Source organism: Marmota flaviventris, chromosome 10 (genome assembly GCF_047511675.1).
Source record: "Marmota flaviventris isolate mMarFla1 chromosome 10, mMarFla1.hap1, whole genome shotgun sequence".
In the NCBI taxonomy this organism is placed as follows: Eukaryota; Metazoa; Chordata; class Mammalia; order Rodentia; family Sciuridae; genus Marmota; species Marmota flaviventris.
In genome coordinates, this window is record NC_092507.1 from 107,919,057 (window position 1) to 107,942,366 (window position 23,310).

Genomic DNA, 23,310 nt, shown 5'->3' on the forward strand with positions numbered 1-23,310 from the left:
TTAAGGAGAACTGATAGGACTTCATTACTGGATGTGGATGCAGCATGGCGGCCAAATTGGAACCGTGTGTCTGAGTGGAAACCACCATGGACAATACCAGTGAAAGAGAAAAACAATGGTTTTGATGGTAGACTCACACTTAAGTTTTCTAAAGGGCCTTCAGGTGGAGCTGTGGGGCATCAGCTTGGTAACTGGTCTGGAGCTCAAGGGAGACCCTGGGGTTGGAAGCCTCTGGGACGGCAGTGTACACCTGAGGAATGGGAGGCCGCAGTGTCAGAGGTGCCTGGGGACGAGGACCCAGTGAGAAGGAACTTCTGCAGGCGGAAGGGAAGACCCTGCAGAGAGTGGTATCAGAGGAGAAGAAAGAATTCAAGTAGGTTTGCCAGTGGCCAGCTGTATCTCATGCCACACAAGGACCAAGTCAAGAGAGCAATGGGCACCGTTGTGACCTTGGATGTTTGCATGAATCCAAGCCCAGATTTTAACGGACTCCAGTGCCAGTGAGAGAAAAGCAAGACAGAGGGTCCACCCGGAAACTGCAAAGTTTGAAGAGAGGGGTCAGAGGCACTGATGGGGTTGTGGGAACTAGGGTAAGAATTGGCGATTTAGTAAGAAGCACTTGAGCTGAGTAAGCAGTGGAGAGGCGTTTGTTCCTAAGCGGGTGGGAGGTACCTTCTCCTTCCCCCCCCCCCTCTTTGGAGCCTACACTGGGCCCCACACATTGTTCTCATCAAAGTTGTCAGTTGATCCTGCATAGGAAACTTAAGGAATAGCCCTTCCCAAGGACATGTTTGCTTAGAAAACAAGAGAGTGCCCAGGAATCCCATCCACTGCTCCTTTGTTTCAACAGGAAGCCAAGCAAATCCCTATTCCCCAAACCCACCCCATGCCCTGGCTTTTGCCTCTGCTCACAAAAATCTAGCTCATGCTTTTTCCCATAGATAAAGTGTTGTTGCCCACCTTAAAAAACCTCTTCTGCCTTGGAGAAGGAATTGTCAGCTCTAGTGAAGTCGAGCCAGAGAAAAGTAAGAGGTCTGGAGCAGAGACCTGGGCGCCCTCCTCCCTCACAGGGCTGAGCCACACCTGGGCTCAGTTGCATGAAGGGGTCGACTGAGACTGCTGTGGTCCCATCTAGTGGGATGACAGCTTGATGCTCTGGCTGCATGTAGACCTGAGGCTCAGCTGCAGGGCTTCCTGTACATTGCTAAGTCCAGGACCTGTAGAGTAGCAATCAGTTTAACCTCAAATACAAAAACTTGGATAGGAAAAGGGTCAAAATAATGATACGCTTCCTGCTGACTGTTTATAGATGTTTTCCTGCCTCCTCCAACCACTCATTATCCCACCCTTTGCCTTCCAAAATTCATAAGTAGCAAGCTAGCAGATGTGTTGACGTGAAGAGGTGCCTTAGAATCCAGCCATTTTCTACTCTGTGATTTGGGGGACAGGTGAGTCCATGACAAAAGTCTTAGTTTGCTCATCTATGAAATGGGATTGGCAATGCCGACCACACAGTGGTGTGAGTTACCCTATAAAACTAAGCCTATGAAGTGCCTTGCACAGAACCTGGTATATAAGGTCCCTGTTTATTCCTGGGGCCTAAAGGCTTATGATGAGAGACCACAATACTTGCAATTTCTATAAATCTCTGTAACTAATTTTGGAGCACATCAACCTGGAAAAAAAAAAAACACCTCTTTTTATTAATTTTGCAGAAAATGGAACAGAATTTTCCATTTTTGTGCATTCCTGGTTGCTTTGTCCAGTAGTGGCCCTCTCCCTCCCTCCCTCCCTTTGGAGCAGGAACCACATTTTACATTCCTTTCAGCTGGTACAATTGCAATGCAGTGATTCCCAAGGCAATAGAAGAACTGTCTCTTGCCAGCTCTATTTTTTTCTTTCTTTCTTCTACTTTTTTTTTTCCTTGACAACAAAAAGCTTCTTTTTTCCCTCTAAGAAAAGAAGCGACATCACCCTGTCAATGTTAAATTCTGGCAGAAATGGAGCCACTAAAATAGAAAGAGGAAAAAAAATATTTTGGCAACAGCCAGGAATAAGAAGTTGCATAGCCTTCACTGGGCTGTATATATTTCAGGGTTGCGGGTACTCTGTATTCTTGGCAATGACTGTCTCTGTGGTTAATGCTTATTTCTAAAACCATTCTCTTTTTGGTGCACATGGCAAATTGATTGTACTGACCCCCAGGTTTTACTTACATCTTTCCCTTTGCCATGTCACTTGTCAGTTCCCCTCATTAAAGATGCAGAATCCTATTAACTCATCTCTTGCATTTGGGCTTGACCACGTGACTTGCTTTGGACTGAGGTTGTCAGTGGTCACAATGTAAGTAGAAGCTTCAAAATGTGCCGAGGTGGCCAGGTGCCGTGGTGCATTCCTGTAATCCCAACGACCTGGGAGGCAGAGGCAAGAGGAGCACAAGTTCAAAGCCAGCTTCAGCAACATAGTGAGGCTCTAAGCAATTTAGCAAGATCATGCCTCAAAATTTAAAAAAAATAAATAAATAAAAATAAAAAGGGCTGAGGATGTGGCTCAGTGGTAAAGCACCCCTAGGCGAAATCCCCAGCAACAAAAACAAACCAGCGAAAAAGGGCTGAAGTGTTTTCACTAGTTCTTTTGGACCCCTGACATTATCATGAAAATATGCAAAAGCCACCTGGGTGGAGGGATGTGAGACACATGGAAGAGAGCTAATGTGTCCAGTCAAGGCCCTCCTGGACCATACTTCCCCTGAACCCAGCTGACCCACAGGCTTGTCAGTAAAAATAAGTATTTACTGGTAGAAGCATGAAAGCTTTGTGTTTGTTACACAGCACTTACTAACTGATACAGTGCATTTGCCCAAGACGTGTGTAGACGTGACCCATGACTTCTCGAACTGAAACAGTGAATGTATTCTTGTACTTTCAGTCCCATTGATACTATAGTCAACAGATTAGAGAGTTAGTTTGAAATCATTCTAAGCAAACTGCCCTTCAATATTTCTCTACATATACCCTACACATGTCTGCCTCTCCCTCTCTGCACTCTCTGTCTCCTTCCTTGGATGGCCTTTCCTCTCCTCCCTACCTATTTGAATAGTACCAAATCCTAAAACCAGGCTTTTCTAAATGCTCTTTAGGGATTTCTTGCCTAGACCGTGAATTGGCCACAGGACACATGCTGTCTTATATGGCTACTGTTCCTTATCTACAGTTGTTTATTAAACTAGATTCCATGTACCTGAGGGCAGAACCCTTCCTATACATCTATCCTCCATTGCCTTGCACAGAACCATAGGAAAGTGCAGAGTTTTTCGCTAAAAACTTTAACACGGGTAGGTTAACTAGTATTAGGAGACTGAGGGTTAAGTATCATTCCTAATGAACAGAGAACCAGAGGGAAGGAGGGATGGCTTGGTGGGTGGGTGTGTAGATGGATGGCAGAAGGAATGTGTTTCAATCAGCTATTTCGCTACTGTGACTGAAAGACCCGACAGGCACAACTGTAGAGGAGGAAGAGTTTATTTGAGGGCTCATGGTTTCAGGGGTCTCAATCCACGGAAGGCCAGCTCCATTCTTCGGGGCTCAAGGTGAGGCTGAACATCATGGTGGAAGAGTGTGACAGAGGGAAGCAGTTCACATCATGGTGATCAGAAAGCAAAGACAGTCTCCACTCGGGAGATACAAAATATATATACCCCATAGCCACGCCCCCAATGAACCATTTCCTCCAGCCACACCCACCTGCTTTCAATTACTGTTCAATTAATCCCATCAGGGATTATTAATTCACTGATCAGGCTAAAGCTATAACCCAATCATTTCTCCTCCAGACCTTCTTGCATTGTCTCACACGTGAACTTTGGGGGACACCACATCTAAACCATAACAGAAAGAGTGAATGAAGTTAGAAGCTTCTGGAATAAGTGTGTAGACGGCTACCCTCGTCCACTATAGTTCCCACTGAGAAAACAAATTTTACCTTAAAATGCCACCTTTGCCCTGAAGGTTTTCCTGTCCTTCCGTTCGTTTGCCCTGAATTAGATAGACCCTCTCCCTCTCTGGAATGTCCATATCTCTTTGTCTCCTAGGAGGCTTCATCTAATTCCTTTGTGTGACAATCAGCCATGTTCTTCTTTCCTACTCACCTCCACTAAACTCCTCCATCACAAACTCATTGCTATGAAAGGCTCTGCTTTAATCCCGGATGGATCTCCAGCACTTTAACTTCTTTCCTATGGAGTACTCAGTAAGTATTTGGTTGTTTTATCTATCTCTCTGTCATTATTTTAAATGCCCTAATTCAGGCCTTCATCACTGCTCAGACAAACAATTACAAAAATCTTGTAACTAAGGCTGGGGTTGTGGCTCAGCGGTAGAGCGCTCTCCTTGCAGTGTGGAGCACTGGGTTCGATCCTCAGCACCACATAAAAATAAATTCATTAAATAAAGCTACTGTGTCCATCTATAATTTAAAAATATATTTTGAAAAAAATCATGTAACTGGCCTTCTTGCTTATAACCCTGTCTCCTTCCCTCACCTTTCAACCAGTTAGAAATATACAAGTATAGAATTCCATTTTAAAAGAAAATCTGACCAGACTATATTCTTAATAGCCCACACACACATTTTTTTTAAGACAAAAGCCAAGCTCTTGGGCCTGGCATACAAAGGCCACTAAGCTCTGCCCCAGCCAAGCTATACAGACTCTGTCCTTCCACCCCAGCCTCACACTTCAATCTACTTCAACCGAAAGACACAGCCTGTGGGTCACTATCCACACTGGACAGTTTCTCTCCAACTGTCCCTTGCCCTGCTTCTCCCTGGTCCAGTCTCATCCATCTGCCTTCCCTCGTACCCACCAACTTTCCCACTCTTCCGCCACACTGATTGTTGTACATTGCATTGCGATATTTGATTAAATGGGAGTCTCCTGACCATAAAAGCGTGGTTGCGAGCATCCATCTTTGTATGAGCAAACCCTACCTCAGCACCCAGAACACAGGAGGACTAAAAAAAAAATCCCTGGCTGACCGGCTTGCTGCATGGATGGATGGATAGAGCAGGGATCTGCCTGAATCTGTGGCCCAAGACAGACGACTTTGTTACTGGCTAATCTAAATCTAGCCTTGCCCAAGGCCCAGAGGCTGAGACTGATATCCTCAGTGAGTGCATCCCTGTGTGATCTTGCCTTCTAGGGACTGGAGTAGGATACATCGTCCTGGGTTCAGTGCCAGTGGTTACATGTGTCATCCTAGGTGTTGGACCCACGTGGGACAGGTGGACTCCCTTAAATGTCTATGATGATGGTGATGTTGGTAGCCAATGTTTGTGAGCACTTACTGTGGACTGGATATCGTTCCAAGTACTTTAAACAAATTAGCTCATTCAGCTCTCTCAGCCATCTTATGAGTGTCCCCATATCACATGTGAGGGTTTGAGAAGGTGAATTAACTTTTCTAAGGTCACACAGCTACTAAAAGTAGTTGCAGTCCCAGGCAACCTGACCCCAGAACCTTCGTCTTCACACTTCATTTGACCCCAAGTTCATATTTCCTAGGGATCCTTCTCTTGTTTCCTCTCTCAAGATGGGAGAAGAGGAAAGGTCAAGAAGAGATCATTTCTGGTTGCTTTTTTGTCTATTCAGTTTACTTAAATCCCCCCCATCATTGCCAAATGATACATATTTAGCCAGGATGAGTCCCATCTTATTTTTACATGGGTATCTTAATTAGCCATGAAGATCATTTTTTTTACACCCACATCTAAGTGATTAGCAGAGAACCATATAAGATAACCAACTTTGCTTTTTGCAAGCCATTTCTGTTTTTTCATGAACTGGAAACCACACTGTCACTTCCTCTTTACCTTTGCAGTGAGAGCCTAACAATTGTCACTCCGCTTCTGAGCGATTTCGCGGGCGCCGCTGGGAGAGGTCTGGTCCAAATGGCACACGTTCTCTACGTGGCACCTTTCTTTCTCTTTCTAAGTAAGTTTCATAATTCTGTGTTTCTATCATCGCAGGAGCCTGTCCAGTCCAGGGCGATGGAGCAATTTGGTCTTTACAGGAACAGCTGCTGACTGTGGCACCTGCTTCTAGCATTGGCAATGTAACAGTGCTTGCCTCCCCAGACATCCTTGAGTTGCAGGGAGTGGTGATGCTTGGTTGGGTCCCATGCACCTGATTCTGTTGGGATATATATATATATATATATATATATTTTTTTTTTTTTTTTTTTTAATGTTGCCTGATCTGACAGTTTGGCCTAGGCCTTAGCCTCTCCTTCTTCTTCATGGGCTGAACATCCCAAGAGAGACTGAGAGCTTTGCTCCCCAGCCTGAGAGGAGAGCTTAAAGCTTGCCTGAAGTTAAGAGTTTGATTAGTTAAATGCACCTTGGACATGTTCCTGGGTGAAAGGGAAGGTTATGAGAGCAAAGCTAAAAGAAGGTTCTGGACTAAAGTGGGCTTTCACTACTGAGAAACTGAGAAGCGGACAAGAAGAGCCACTTGGCTGTGCCCAAGGCCATATGGAAGGTCCTATCTGGTCTGGGAACATCTATTTATGTATGTTAGGACAGGGTAGAGAAAAGGAAATTTGGAGGTAGAGGGGAGAATCAGATGAATTGGGCAGGGAATCAAACAGTTCCAGAGACCAAGTAGAACAGGAAAAAGGTGCTTTTTGTGCTCCAGGTATCTTTAGCATTTGGTGATGCTTATAGACCCCCCCATCTCAGAATAAATATTTAAATGCATAAAATAAAATGCATAGGATTGTGTAGGAAATCAGCTATATTGGAATAGTTATCAAAATATCTTAATAAGCTGTGATGTAGTGATTAATTTGTTTCTTTATGTATCATCTAACAAGATCTAGCAATAGATCTATTAACCACCAAACTGCAGAGAAGTGATGACTAAGAATACTATTTTTAATTCGGCTGCCACAACTGGTATGTGATATGTGAATATCTGTGATTTGTTGTCTACATTCATAATTGAAGGAAATACTAAATTTCCATTACAGATTAATTTAAATAAAGAAGTAGGGTTTTTTTTCACCCTAGTTCATGGACCCTTTTATCACATCAAGAACTTTTGCTTTGGGAAGACTTGAATGGAGTCAGTACAGTAAACTTAAGGGCTGGGATGATGGGGGTAACTTAACCAAGCTGTAATCAGTGTAACCAAGGTTGTAGCAAAAAATAAGAGTGCAGCATTTGGCATAAAGGAGTTGCTCAGTAAACATTGGTTTAATTGAACTAGACTGATGACTCAAGAGACACACTGGTGAGGACCAGACTTGGGCCCTGAAGGGAGAGAGGCAACCTGCAGGGGAATTTACTAGGACCACATGCTGAGCAATCAATGTCTGCCAGGTTGTTGTGGCAGGTGTTGATGGATAGGTGCCTGCTGGGATCATTCAGGGGGCTGGAGTGTTTCTTTTTGTCCTTTTGAGTTGTCTGACTCTGGTTCTCAAGTCTATGTGCTTTGCGTGTTTAGATTGTATGTTTGCTTTGTGTAAAGGAGGAAACTAGGTTTACATTGTGCAATAATTCAGAGAATTGCAAATTCTCTCTCACACGCACACTGTGTTGCTCCAGTCATTGCTGCTTTGGGGTATTTATTTATTTATTTATTTATTTTTGTAAGCCGCTAGAATATCGAGGGGAAAGAAGGCGGTAATTAAGATTTAAAAAGGGGCAAGCTGGAAACTTTTCCTTAATCTACTTAAACAATTAAACTGGGCTACATATTTATTTCTTCTAAATTCTGACTCCTGTGAGCACTAGTTTTGTATAGAACCACAGTTTTGGATTTGTTTGTTTAAAATATTTTATTAGTAGGTGATGGGCCTTTATTTATTTATACGCGGTGCTGAGGATCAAACTCAGAGCCTCATACATGCTAGGCAAGCACTCTACCACTGAGCCACAACCCCAGCTCTCACAGAACCACAGTTTTTAATGTGAAGAGTACATAAATCAGGAAGTAACTTGAAAAGGTTTTGGAAATATGTTATTTGTTATTACAAAAAAATAAAGGGAGGGGCTGGGGATGTAGCTCAATTGGTAGAGTGCTTGACTTGCATGCACAAGGCCCTCGGTTCAAACCCCAGAATCACAAAAATAAATAAATAAGTAAATAAATAAATAAATAAACAAACAAATAAAAGGAAATGAAAGAAATTAATTAAATGATAATAAATCAATCAGTTATGAAGTTTAGCAAATGTAAACTTGTCCCTATTCGTTTGTGTGTGTTTGTTGTGCTGGAGTCTAGCCCCCAGGGTCTGGCACATCTAAACATGAACTCTACCACTGAGCTACACTGTCAGCTCCTCCATTTATTTTTTTTCCCAATAAATATAAAGACTGACTCACAGTTTAGAATATGGTGCTAGGTAGAGTTAGTGTAATGATAGGTAAGTCCATCCTTGGACTTAGCATTGAGCCTCACCTGCTAGATCCTGCAAATAAAGGACATTAACAGGAGAGAGCTTTGGAGAGGGGCTATTTTTGTCCACTGAGTTTGTATTCATAGAAGAAAAATAAAAGGTTCCACTTAATTATGGATTCAAGCTATCTCAGTCTCTAAGCACATAGGAGTTTTTATATGTGTAAAGAAAGGTAAGTTGTTTGGTATGTTGACTGTTCCCTAGGTAGGTTTTGTATAAAGTGGAATTATTAGAAATTGCTGCATTTTGGGTATCAAAAATAGTTGAATAATGGGCCATTTTGTATTTTTCAAACTAATACTTTCCATTCAAATAATACTGAAATGGTGATTTGACAATTCCAGGGACATGTTTTAAAGAAAACCCATATCATCAAGGGAATTCTTGTTGTTTCAAAAGCAAGACTCCTGACGTAGTGTGTCAGTGCCAGGCTCTGTATTCATCAGAAAAGAAACTAGCTACTCTGCAAAGTGACTTAATCCTCTGTCCCTTTAAAGAGAAAGTAAGGGGCCATCCCTCGGAGGCATTTCACTGTTAGGAGGAAGAGAGGTATGTCCTTGAAACAGCCACAAAGACAGTGTTTATAATAAGGTGCTTCAGTGTGTGATCCCAGAGCATAGCCATTGGAGTTGATCTCTGACAGTCCTTCCTTTGCACCTCAAAAATAGCTGTGCTGTGCTGGGGCTGGGTGGAGCACGTGGTGGTGGAGCATGTGCCCAGCATACCTGAGGCCCTAGGTTTGATCCCCAACCTCCCCACCTCCCGCCCTGACAAAACCTATGAAATCTCCACACTGTTTCTTTCACTTGTCTGAGAAGGTAGTACATCTTAGTCTGTTCCAATGGCAGTACCAAAAATACCAAAAACTGACCGGCTCATCCACCAGTATTTCTCACGGTTCTGGAGGCTGGGAAGTCCCAGGTGGAGGCATAGCAGATCTGGAGTCTGATAAGGCTCATTCCCTCAATAGATGGCATCTTCTGGCTGTGTCCTCACCTGGCACAGGGACTGCCAGCTCCCCAAGTTCTTGTCTAAAGTCACGAATCTCATTCAGAGCCCTCATTACCTCTCTCAAAGGCCCCACCTCCCGATTAATCCCAATGTATGAATTTTGGAGGACCCAAACATTCAGCCCACAGCACAATCATGTTCTTGAGCCCAGGCTCCACCAGGGCCTTACTCCATTCATCTTCCTCTCTGGCTTCCTCCATCTCCACCCCCCTACTGCTGCCTCTGCCCAGAAACAAGCAAAGACGCCAGTGTCCTCTCCACCCCTCACTACTTTTCCACCCAAGTACACTTCCTAGATGCCCTTCCATCTTCTCTTCCCTTTCTCCATGAAACATCTTGAGGCAATTTACATTTCCTGCGGTCACTTCCCACCCTGGAAGAAGCTGCTTCTGCTCTAGTGAAATCTCTTACAAAGGTCTCCACGGCATGCTCCTCGTCCGACTGAAAGGAGTCTCCTCTGCCTTGAGGAACCCCAACCTCCCAGCAGCCTTCCACGGGGCTGACAAGCCCTTTCCTTCTGGAATGTTCTGTTGCCCTTGCTTTCCAAGCCACTGTGTCCTGGCTGCCCTCCAACCTCCTACCATTCCAAAACCTCCTGTAGGTTTTGGTCCTCATCCCATCTTCTAAAGAGAGACTCTCCAGGATTCTCTCCTGCACCTTCTTCCTTATATTTCATAACATGTCTCAACACGTACATGGAACTGACCTGACCTTTACCTATTGCTCAGAACTCTCTCTAGTTACAAACAGGATTTACAGAAGGCAGTGAAAACACAATGCACACAGCCTTGGCTTGTGCTTCAATTGCTTCAAATGTTTCACGGAGAAAGGTCTGGGTTCAAATTTGACTCAGCCACTTATGCGTTTTGTTTATTCACTACAACTTTTTCAAGAAATTTATTTCCTAAATGAAGGATAAACTCCCAGTCTTATTAGTCAAATTCCTCCAGAATATAACCTGATCAATGTTTCCAGTCATTATTCCATGGTCCTTCCACTCATATTCTATAATATAACCAAACTAGACCATCACAATTAGTTGTTTTTTTTTTTTTCAAATCCATACTTTTTCTCTGTTCTTGCTTATGCCGGCTCATCTTCTGGAATATTTTAGCCCCATGATCTTGCTCACTTTGACATGACTAAATATGGGGACACCACAGAGTTTTGGAAATAATTAAATGACAAATGTTTTCAATAGGTTGAGTAGACTTTAAATTAAAATACACACACATTCACACGTTCCAAATATTATTTCCAAATGTTTGCTATATATCCTTCCTATTTATTCCATGGCACTCAACTTTTGGATTTCCAAAAATTACATACATTATCTTCTCCCTCACCCTTGAACATACAACAGCAACAATAGTAACTCTTCTTGATGTCCTTAGTTCTGATGAGTACCGTTATTTTCCCAATCTTATAAAACCCAATGCCTTTGATTTCTTCTTACTTCCCACACCTTTACTAACCCTGCTATTGCCTTTCTTTTTTTAAAAAAAAATATTTTTTAGTTGTAAATGGATCTTTTATTAATTTATTTATATGTGGTGCCGAGGATCGAACCCAGGGCCTCACACCTGCCAGGCAAGTGCTCTACCACTGAGCCACAACCCCAACCCCTAACCTTGCTATTTCTAAACATCCAAAACACTGAAAACTCTGTAAATTTCATCTCCTCACTAACTATATAGTTAGTCCCTTTCTTTTCATCCCTGTACCTTTGTCACCTCTTTCCTGGGCTCTAACTTTCATCATTCTCCACACAATTAACAGGTTAATTTTTCTGAGACTTTCCAGACACTTTCAGTGGATTCCCCCTTTGAATTCCCCTCATGAATCAAGTCCAGACTTTTAAACATGATAGTCAATTCCTTCATGCGCTGGATCCAAAATTCCTAGCTAGTCTTACCCCTTCCTATTAACCTTAATGCAACTCTCCCCGCTCCAGTTGATTGCTCCTTATTGTCTGAAAAAGTCTTTTTGATTCCTACATATCATCTTGTCATAAAATCTCTTTCACCTAAAAAGCCCCTATCTCCTCCCGACTTTGTTAATCTTTCCAATTCTTCAAAGTCATTTCTAATGCCATATCTTCCATAAGCCTCATCTACTGCCCTCCCCTAAAAAATGTGATCTGCTTTCTTCAAATTTCTCAAAGTCCTTTTATTAATGTCTTTCTCAAAGAGAGATGACTTCCACCCTACTTGACTAGATTACACAGTCTAGAAGTCAGAGACTGTTCCAAACTCATCTTCATTTCTTAGCCTCTCGGGCATCAGAAATACTATAAGTGGCTGAATAAATATGTATCGAATCGGCAAAGAAAGCAGTAGAAAATGAAGTGCTGGTTTTCACAATAAAGTTCTCCAAATGTGGTACTCATTTCACTGATAAGTGATGGAAAATGTTGGACAAGTATTGCCTGGACACCAAAACTGACATCATTTTCCAGAAACATGCCCTGATATAAACAGGTTAGCGTTACCTCAAAATCCACATTTAAAAAAAATATATATGTTTAATGGTAAAATATATAAGAAAAGGTTAATAAGACATAAACACGTATTTTAGCAAAATAAAAAGTAAAACCAGTGTGATCACAACCTAGGTCAAGAAATAGAACATTGTCAGGACCCTGGAAGTCCTACCCATCTTGCTCTGCTTCCCACCAGATCACAATCCTTCCTTGCACAATCACTTTCCTGATTCTCTCTATAACCACCTCCTAGCTTTTCTTAAAAAGCAATTTTAGGGCTGAGGCTGTAGCTCAGTGGTAGGGCGCTTGCCTTGCATGCGTGAGGCACTGGGTTTGATCCTCAGCATCACATAAAAATAAACAAATAAAATAAAGGCATTTAAAAAAAAGATTAGTTTTAAAAAAAGCAATTTTAACCCTTATATGCATCACTAAAAAATACAATGTGGTTTTGCTTGCTTTTAAACTTTGTAATAAACAGTAGACTCAGTCTGTATGTGGCAAAAAAAGGTTCAAAAGTATCTTGCATCTTTAATTAAATATAGTCATTCATGTTATGTCAAATAGCTATCATTCATTAATTTTAATTTTTGTGTAATATTCCATTTTATGAATGTGCCATAGTGTGTCCATTCTGTTGATGGACATAACCATAGTCCCTTTGCTTGAGGCTATAATGAACAGCGTGGGTATAAATATTCTCTTACATGAGGCTTAATGAAGAGTGCACACATTTCTCTAAGATGACATTGCTAAAAATGTTTTAAATTGCCTCTGCAGTGTATCTTTTTGGTAAGGAATAATTTAAATTTTTCTCAAGTGGTCTAATTCTGATTTCTAGGTATTACAAAAAGTACAATATAAATATATCAAATTAATTGGGATTCATGAATAAATTAGTGTATTTTCAATGATTACCGGCAATGTGTATGGTTAGTTGACCGGTTGTGTGTGGTTAGCTTGTTCACCAGTTTCAGATTGAGCATACACATAGTTTTTAGATGACTATATCAGGTGCCCATTTTATGTTTTATAGGTCCCTTCTATCCCTTAGGATTGCTTCCATTTCATCTAAAATTCTTATACTTAGCCTTTTCATGGACTCTGTAATGTCATTTTTCCTTTCCTTCACTTTTCCCCCTGTTGGGAGTCACCCTGGGTCCAAAGACTAACTTCCCCATTCCCTGAGAAGAGCCATCCAATGGTGAGCCCTGCTGGCTCACATGATCCTTACCCACCAATCAGACTAGCCCTGCTGGCTCACATGATCCTTACCCACCAATCAGACTAGCCCTGCTGGTGCACATGATCCTTACCCACCAATCAGAAAGCACCCCATGCCAACTGTCAAACCATTAAACTCTTAAACTGTCATAACTGTCAAACCACCCCGGGCTCTATAAATATGCAGAGCTGTTCCTCAATAAAGGGGCATTTTCTCCGACGATGAGCCTTGTTCGTTCTTTCACCCCCCCATTGTAGTCTCTTTACTCTTTGTGGAGGCACAAAACCAGCAGATGTTCTGCTTCTTGTGAATTCTCTTCTTTTTAAGAACTCTCTATTCTGGGTTGGGGATGTGGCTCAGGGGTAGAGCACTTGCCTAGCATGTATAAGGCCCTAGGTTTGATCCCCAGCATGGGGAGGGGGGGACCTTCTATACCTCTATTAACTCCATGCTACCAGCCATGGCTCCCTTTTGGACCCTTCTGATGCTTTCCACTTTGTTTTCCCCCATCCACTGAACCCTGACCCTAGTGAAAGATCTAGCCCACCCTGGTGGCCCCTTTGTCATTGGTCTGTGTTCTTTTTGAAACACAAAAGGAATTGGTCCTTTAATATTAATCATTAATAAAACATACCGTGTGATTTCTGCAAAATGCTGGATTTCAAATTTTTTTCTAACAAAGTGCTACCATTTAATCCCATTTTTCCCCTTTAGACCTAATATTTAAGATTTGTTTCAGTAGAAAACATTCCACAGTGGTCCCAGTTGAAAACTTTAGTGAGAAAAGAACTAAAATAAATTCTGATCCCAAATCACACTGGACTTTATAGTCATCCATTATGAAGCTTTTCAGTAAAGCTACAGTGACTCTCCAGGAACTTAAAAAAACAAAACAAAACTGCAGTGTAGAAGGGAAGTACTACTGCCACTTCACTTTAGATACTAATTTTAGCCCACCTTGCATAAGATCTGACTAAGAACTACAAATATTTCCAACCAACCAGTAGGAAAATTATTGCCCGTGGCAGAGCCAAAGATTTTGCCTCTCCAACAACCACTTCTGTGGGAATAACAGATAACCCTGGAATTTGAGGTTTGAGGAGCTACATGCTGATTTGTCCTATAAAATAATATAAAAGTCAATTATCATACACTGATTGCATTTACATTAAAATGAGTGCACTTAAGTAAGCTGAATTTTTTATAGATGTGGCCATGTTACAAGGATAAAGTGATTTTTTTTTTTTTTTTTTGGTACCAGGGATGGAAACCTGGAGTGTTTAACCACTGAGAAACATCTGCAATCCTTTTTTATTTTTTATTTTGAGACAGGGTCTTGCTAAGTTGCTTAGAGCCTCACTAAGTTGCTGAGGCTGGCTTTGAACTTGTGATCCTCCCTGCCTCAGCCTCCCAAATTGCTGGGATTACAGGCATGCCACACCGTGCCCAGCAAAGCTAAATTTGTTAAAAAGACTAGAAATGACTATGGAAGTTAAAGTTATAAAAGAACAATTAACTCATTAAGTCATTCCACTGCTGCTCAGCCTGAAGAAGGTGGTGAACATTCAAGTTGATTATTGCTAATAACCTGCAATCTCATTTACCAGAATTGTAATAAAGAGAACTACATAATGGGGTACGTTGGGAACCAGAGCACTAATCTATTTTTATTCCCCGTTCTTTCTCCTACTTGCAAGCTAAGCTCAGCGTCGGCCAGAGGGAAGTAACCGTTCAAAAAGGACCGCTGTATAGAGCTGCAGGTTACCCAGTCAGCATTGACTGCAATGTCACTGGCCATCAGGGACCTTCCCTGCAGCATTTCCAGTGGTCTGTTTACCTGCTGACAGCCCCGACCAGGGAAGTCCAGATCATTAGCACCAAGGATGACACCTTCTCTTACGCAATGTACGCTCAGCGGGTACGAAACAAGGACATCTATGTGGAGAGGTTGCAGGACAACTCAGTCCTGTTGCACATCTCAAAGCTCCAGATGAAGGACGCTGGCGAGTATGAGTGTCACACTCCAAACACTGATGAAAAATACTATGGAAGTTACAGTGCGAAGACCAACCTAACTGGTAAGCTGTTTGTCCACTTCTGCTAGCCAGCCCCCGGGGAAGCCAGTCTTTGCCACCACAGGCCTTGCAATGTGACAGACTTTATTTTGTTCTGTTTGCTGTGGAAAAAAAAGTCCCCACCCTCAGATAGTTTGGAGATTTGTTGCAAATAGGTATCTCTTATTCTTAAAAATCATCAATTCAGTTTTCCCAGTCTTCTGTGTCATGAAGATTTAGACAGTGCAAGGCCTTCCTGAAGCCTCACCCATAGGTATACATAGGTTAGTAATAGCAACAGCATTCCACAGATCTTTGAGGGTCCCCCACCCATGTTATCTCTTCTTGGAGGTAGAACAGTAAATTGGTAAGAGATCTGGTATTAATATCACAGGTGATCTGTCCATAGCTTGGAAATGACTATTCCCAAATGACTATTCTCCAACACATTCACCCATCGGGAGAGGATCCTCTAAACTTTTGCCTGAAATACCAGCACCTTTATATATGTGTATATATATATATATATATATATATATTTTTTTTTTTTTTTTTTTTTTTTTTAAAGTTGTTGATGGACCTTTATTTTATTTATTTATATGTGGTGCCGAGAATCGAACCCAGTGCCTCATGCATGCCAGGCAAGTGCGCTACCACTGAGCCACAACTCCAGCCCAATACCAGCACATTTTTAGCTTAGCAAACTCCTACATTTACTTCAGGAGGCAGTGTTATTACCTCTTCCATGGCACCATGTAGACTGCCTCAGGCAGTGCCCCCACCGTCATTCTTCTCCATGCTCAATTCACACCACTGTCTTTACCACCCACCTAGTTACGAGGCGACTAGCTCTGTGTACCCACCTTTCCCACCACATTCTGAGCTTCTCAAAAAGAGAATGCTCATCTCAGCTCCTACCACAATGGTTGCATCGAGTAAGATGCTCAACCATATTAAATGACTGGTCTAAGAGTTGCCTTCACACGAGTTTCCGCTGTTCAATTTCATTTGAGGAAGAAGAAAATGGTAAGGTAGTAGGAGAGTTACAGAAACTTAGATAAGGATTGCCTTTTAGCTGTGAATGATAACTCATAGCAGAGATTTCAGAATTTTTATTTCACAAGAAGCAGGTTAAGGCCCAGAGAACTATTGTGTTGTGCCCAAGTTCATGGAGTTGGATGGACAATCAGGGTCAAAATCTAGGTCTGGTAGCTATCGGTTGGTTTTCCCCTATAAGCTTTCTATGTGGAGTAGCTAAATTGGTTACAGCTTATGCTAATGACACAAAGCCAGGGTCCATACGGCACTGAGATATTTGCTTTGTTAAGTTCCATAGAAACACAAATGCCAATGTTCCCATTGGCAAGAGGGAAAGCCTAGGGCTAGTAAGAAACCAACCCAGAAGATGCACCCTCTCCACCTCCAGAGGCTAATTGGACAAGTATGGGTCTGTCAGGTTATCATCATTCCTTTGTTTCTAGTCATTCCAGATACCCTCTCTGCCACCATGAGTTCCCAGACTCTCAGTAAGGAGGAAGGTGAGCCTCTAGAACTTACCTGTGAGGCATCCAAAGCCACAGCTCAACATACTCATCTCTCCATCACCTGGTACCTGATGCAGGAAGGAGGAAGGAGCCAAGCCACCAGCATTATTTCTCTCTCCAGAGATTTTGTATTGACCCCTGGGCCCTCATATGCAAAGAGGTTTGCAGCTGGTGATGTGCAGCTCCACAAGCTTGGGACTGCCACCTTCAGACTGTCCATAGGCCATCTCCAGCCCTCAGATCAAGGCAAACTGTTCTGTGAAGCAGCCGAGTGGATCCAGGATCCAGATGAAACCTGGACATTCATCACGAAAAAGAAGACAGATCAAACAACTCTGAGGGTCCAGCCAGCAGGTAATTATCATCTCAGGAAATACGTGAATTCACTAGGACTGAGTATTTATCGAACATCTTTCTATTTTTTTTTTTTTTTTAATCTTAGGTAGACTGTAAATTGCTTAGCTAGAAAATTTGAACCAGTTTTGGTTTTGTCATCTAGGCAGCATAACTAAAAAGAAGGATGCTCATTTTGGCTTTGTTCATAGGAGATTCTATATGGGACAAGGCATCTTACGTGGTTAGATTGAGCCAGGCATGGTGCCACATGCCTGTAATCCCAGCAACTTGGGAGGCTAAGGCAGGAGGATCAAAAGTTGAGGCCAGCTTGAGCAACTTAGTGAGGCCCTGTCTCAAACTGAAAAATAAAAAAGGCTCAATGCTAGAGTGCTCCTGAGTTCCAAATCTAGTACCCACTCCTCCAAAAAATATCCCACAAAAGTTAGATTGATTCCACAAGATAGCCATGGTTTTGGTACCATTTTTGCCAGGCACTTTGTAAGCACATTATCTACATTATTTAACTGAGTCCTACAATTCACCCTATGAGGTAAGGAGTCAACTCCCATTTTAAAAATGAGGAACCTGAAGCCAATGCTAGTACTTCTCTGAGGTCACCCAGCTGGTTAGCGCAGGGGCTGTCATTCAAAGGCAAACCAGTCTCTCTCCAAAGCCCACCAACCACCACAGCCTGGCCTCAATGGAGTTCCAGTTTCCAACAGGACACCTTGTCTCTGTCAGTGCTAAAATTTCCTTCCACTTGAACCCCTGTCCATGTTGGAATGGCATCACGCCTCGTGATCCATTGACATTTTTTGTCAAACTAGGCAGAAGAACCTTGTCTGTTTTCTGGTCTCTCTATGGAGGCTTTGATCCAATAGAAGGGAGTTGCTAAAACCGTATATATCCATTGCTAAAAGTATTGCTCCAATGGTGGGTCATTGAAGTGCTCTTTCTTTTTTAAGAAGCATATTATTCCCTTCCGTTATAAAATGGTCCTGTTGGCCTCAGGTATCTCAGTGAGTCCTATGGAACCACATCATTTACACTTTCAACTTAGGAAAATTCCACTGGATATTCTGGACCAAAAAAAGAGAGAAAGAAATAAGAGCTGGGGTGTAGCTCAGTGGTACTGTGCCTACTCAGCATGCATGAGGCCCTGGGTTCAATCCCCAGTGCCCAAATGAAAAGAGAGAGTGAGAGAGAAAGACATCATCATTTACAATAATCCCACATATCAAAACGATTTTATTTTTTAATTTAAAATGCATACTTAACTATATACTTTATATATCTGTGCATACTTCTTGCTTCCTAGGGTTGCATTCAGAAAATCATGTGTGCTGTTTTTTTGTTTGTTTGTTTTGTTTTGTTCCTGACTTAAGGAATAGTCATGGGCATGTTTTACTCTAGAAACTTTGGGAGGCCTTGAGGAGCTTACCTGAACTGTAGAGCTGAACCACCACATAAAATGCAGTCTCCGTGGTATCTGTACTGGGGTCTCACCTCTGGTTCAGACAGGACAGATGCAGTGGGCCTTCTAAATACCTGCCTTGCTTTTGTTGGCAGGGAGAGATTTTAAAGTCAGCATTACAACTGAGAGCACGTCTGCCGAAGGGAAGCCCTTGGAGCTGGCCTGCCTGGTGGTGGGCAGTGTGCGGGACCCACAGCTTCAGGGCTTTTGGTTCCTCAATGGGACAGAAATTGCCAGCATTGATGCCAGTGGAGTCCTGGACCTGAGGATGGGCTACAAAGACAGAGCGAGTCAAGGAGGGCTCCAGGTTTCCAAGATGAACCCTAAGGCTTTCTCTCTCAAGATCTTCTCTGCGGGCCCAGAGGATGAAGGCGACTACAGCTGTGCAGTGGCAGAGGTGGTGAGAGCTCCGACCGGCTCCTGGCAGGTGCTGCAGAGGGAGCAGTCACCAGTCAGCCACGTGCGCCTGAGGGAGCCAGCAGGTATGTGAAGTCAGGACTGGGCAGGCCCCCCCTTCATGGGCATAGTGGAGGTCTTCCCTTAGAGTTGGATGCCAATCAGACCATGCTGGAGGTGAAGTGGAGCCAAAAAAAGGAAACAGGAAATCTTTGGATCCCATTTCTGAGCCATTAAGTGGGCCCTGACTATGGACACACTTCTTTATTTCTCGAAATCTCAGCTTCTTCCTCTGTAAAATGATGGCACACAATTACATGGTCAAGTCCCTTCTGGCTGCTTTAGATTCTTTGATTCTATTTATTTTCCATCTGTTCTTTTTTCTTTGATAGTACTGGAGATTCAGCCCAGGGTCTCGTGCATGCTAGCTAGGCAAGTGTTCTACCACTGAGCTACATCTCCAGGTCTTTTGAAAGTTTATTTTTAGACAGGGTCTAACTAAGTTGCTCAAGTTGGTTTTGATGCTTGTGATCCTCCTGCCTTCTGCCTCAGGTTCCCAAATAGCTAGGAGTATAGGCATGCACCAGTATGCCTGACTTGTTAGTGCTTATTTTTATAATTGAGTTTCTCTTGAAAAGCTGTATTAATGAAGCCCTCTGTCTTTGTGTGTACTTGTGTGTGCGTGGGAGGGGCAAGGCAGAGATGAGTGGGTTAAGAGTAAAGGGCAGGCTGGGCTGTGGCTCAGTGGTGGAGCGCTTGCCTAGCATGTGTGAGGCACTGGGTTTGATCCTCAGCACCACATATAAATAAATAAATTAAAGAAAGTTTCATCCAAAACTAAATGATGATAATAATAATAATAATAATAATAATAATAATAATAAAGAGCAAAGGGCTAGCTACTGGCTGCTGTATCCCTCTTTCTTGGGAATAAACAACCACATTAACTGACCTTGAGTCTGGGCTGATATCTTTCAGGGGCCTTCTATTAGTCCCCTGTTACAGGAACCTGCTGTCGGGAATCATACTTACTCATAATTCTGACTCACTCGAGAAATGAAGAGGAAAATGAGGGTGACAGTCTCAGTTCCCTGCCCTTTGGTGTTATGTGGTGAGATGTCTGTCTGAGTGTCCGGATGTGTGAAACAGGGAAAGGCACTGCCATTGATGTGATATGGTTTGTCCTATAAACCAATGGTTCATGTGCTGAAAGTTTGGCCCCCAGTGTGGCAGTGTTGAAGTAATGAAATCACAGGGGCCACCCTTGTGAGCACATTGATGTTATTTTGGGAGAGTGGATTGTTATAAAGTGAGACCTCCCCATCCACTCCCCCTCTACTTCCCTTTCTGCTTCTCTGCTGTGTTCCGATGCAGCCAGAGGGCCCTTGCCAGGAAGCCAGCACCATGCTGATTGGACCCTCCAATTACCAGCTGACCTTGAGCACAATAAACCTATTTACTTTTTAAGTTACCCAGCCTCAGGTATTTTGTTAAAGCAACACAAAACAGACTAAGATAGCCACTCAGTTTGCTTTTGCTTTGTGAAGTTTGGCTGACCTTAAACATGTTTGAATAATCAGTGCTCTTTGTGTGGAGTGAAAACAGACAAATTCACAACTGATTTTAGGATTCTCTGGGCTGAGTGTTAAGTTCAAAGTCTAGAAAGAATAATTGCCAAAAAGCAAAACAAAATTAAAAAAAAAAATTTAAAGAATGAAACTAAGGATAAAGCTATTCTTGTTGCACTTGCTCATTAGAGGCATTTCCAAGGATAGATAAATTTCCCTTTTGTGTTCTTCTCCATCTCCCCACTGGCTAGGAATGAAGATGCACAAACTCCAGTCTGGAGTGATAGGCCAGGAAGGGTGTTGGTGTCGTTTTCACTCTAAACATTTGGTCTAACTTTCTAGGATTCAGAAAAACAATGTAGGCAGGTTTATATATTCACACAGAGCTAAATCTCTCCTTTGTGTTTCTCAACCTCCCTGGAACATGTCAGCAACCTTTCTTAAGCCCAGTATGTGGAAATTTGTGCCAAAAAGATCCAATGGTGTGCTTCGTGGTCTGCAGCTCATAATCCTATCAGTGGGGTTATCTTCCAAAGCTAAAAATAATTCTTTGCATAGACTGGAGTCCAAGCTGGGCCTAATGTGTAGCGATAGGAAAACTTATTAGCATATTTATTAAGGATCTTATTTAACATTCTGTTTTGAAACTCAAACTATTGTTTGAAGTATGAGCAGAGTTTTATCATTCTATGAATATTTTAAACAGAAGGGGGCATCCACTATCACTGTGAATGTGTAACTTACACACCCTTAGTAAATTTATTGTTTCTTCCTATAAGGCACTAATGACCACAATGAATTAAAAAAAAACTTAATTAAAAAAAGTGATGTTAGTTTAATCTAGTCATATTGGTTATGTTAAAGTGATGAGAGTATGAGTAATAATTTCCCCTCTAATTTCTAAATTTCTATTGTGAGTCATTGAATCATTTTTATATTGAAAAAAAAATTAAAGCATAATCATACCTCCAATATCCAAAATTTAGAAGGAGGTTTGTCATTATTTTTTTAACCTATTTATGGACACTAACCTTTTTTTGCCTTTATAACTTATTCATATGTGTTCATAAAGCAGCTAAAGACTGAAGTCCTTCCTCCTTAGGGAAAAGCAATTTGCAGATTCATTTAGTTCCTCCTTAGATGTCTAATGCTAATTCTATTTTGTTTTTCTTTTTTGCTTTGAACTACCTCTGCTTTTCCCAGTGCCTCTTATTAAACACTAAAGCAAATAGCTAAACTTTACCAAGTACTTTCCCTAGCCAGCTGGCCTCAGCCCTCCATGTGTGCCCTTTGCTCAATCTTCTCAAGATGCAATGAGGTGGGTGCTATTACTACCCTCATTTCTATGGGAAAGAAAACTAAGGCTCAGAGAGGTCAAATGTGTTGCCCAGGGTAATTCTGACTCCAGGGGTCTTGGTCTTAAACTTGGTGCCAGCTGCCTAGGATGCAGGAGCTCCTGATGTATCCCTCATGTATCTCTGCATTGCCCACAAAGCAACCAGGATGAGACCTTGCACAATAAGCAGTTGTCGAATCCAAGTCTGCATTTCTACATATCTTGAATTTCCCATGGGGCGCTGGCCTTACATTTGTCATCTTACACCATAATTTGGACATAAGCAGGTTCCCCATTTACAACAGATGATAGATAGATAGATTTATATATATATATATATATATATATATATATATATATATATATACACACACACACACACACACACACACACACACATACATATGTATGCATATAATTTTCCCCCAAGTAATTATTTTTATGACAGTATTATGAGCAGGATCTAATTAACAATGTTTTGTTCTGTATAAGACACATCCTAAACTAATTAGGGCTGATTAGGGAAGGATACATAGCAAGAAAAAGATCATTTTGAATTCTGAAGGCTAAATTCTGAAAAACTAAAAATTTAAATGAGAACAGCTTCATTATTTTCAGGCTCATACACCCACCCTAATTAATCTAACAAAATATTATTGGATGTTTGCCCAACTACCTATTCTTTAGGAAAGGCTGATTTAACAAAATGATTTTTAAAATATGTGCAAACTAGAAATTGTTTGAGTGTAAGTAGGTTCTCCTGATAGTCTTTCTGCTGATTTGTTTGCCTTTTTAAGGTTTAGCAGACATTTTTCCTGAAAGTGAAGAAACAGCCCAATCTGATTTGTCTCAAGCTAGTCAAGTCCTCAGTCATGAGATTTCTCTGCATCTTAGAAAATATTTTTGTTTACTTGAAACACTTTTTTCTTCTTAAATCTGTAATCCACAGCAAGAAGCGTGGTCATATCTACCAGACAGCAAGCTGTGTGGGAAGGAGAGGCGCTTGCCCTTCTCTGCAAGACCGATGGGGTTGAGAGTCCTCTATCCGTGACCTGGTGGCACATCCCACAGGACCAGACCCAGCCCAAGCTTGTGGCTGGCATGGCGCAGGATGGCACTGTGAAGTTGGGTGTCTCCTCTGGGGACCCCGGCTACCATGGCAACACGAGGCTGGCGAAGTTGGACTGGGCCACCTTCCAGCTGGAGATCGCCTCCAGCACTGTCTCGGACAGCGGTGTGTATGAGTGCAGAGTGTCCGAAGGGGCCCAGAACCCGGCCAGAGGTCGGCACTGGACTCACAAGATTTCAGTCACCGTCAGATCTCTGAGTAAGTGCCCAAGAAACCCTTTTCTGAACTTGTACATCAGTCCCTTATTCTGAGGTGCAATCTGGTTGGGTATCATTCTGAGTCCCCCAGGAAGCAAATGT

The 23,310-nt window shown here is 42.2% G+C and overlaps 1 protein-coding gene across 1 annotated transcript in view; it reads left to right on the forward strand.

Moving 5' to 3' along the window:
* The first annotated feature begins 5,895 nt into the window (after window positions 1–5,895).
* Window positions 5,896–23,310, forward strand: part of Cd101 (CD101 molecule) — a 33,441-nt gene continuing 16,026 nt past the window's right edge. Inside the window, exons 1-5 of the mRNA XM_027940251.2 lie at window positions 5,896–5,989; window positions 14,872–15,252; window positions 16,710–17,126; window positions 18,678–19,064; window positions 22,832–23,209. Of these exons, the coding sequence (XP_027796052.2) occupies window positions 5,947–5,989; window positions 14,872–15,252; window positions 16,710–17,126; window positions 18,678–19,064; window positions 22,832–23,209 (1,606 nt within the window). The 5' untranslated portion in view covers window positions 5,896–5,946. The remainder of the gene's footprint in view (window positions 5,990–14,871; window positions 15,253–16,709; window positions 17,127–18,677; window positions 19,065–22,831; window positions 23,210–23,310) is intronic.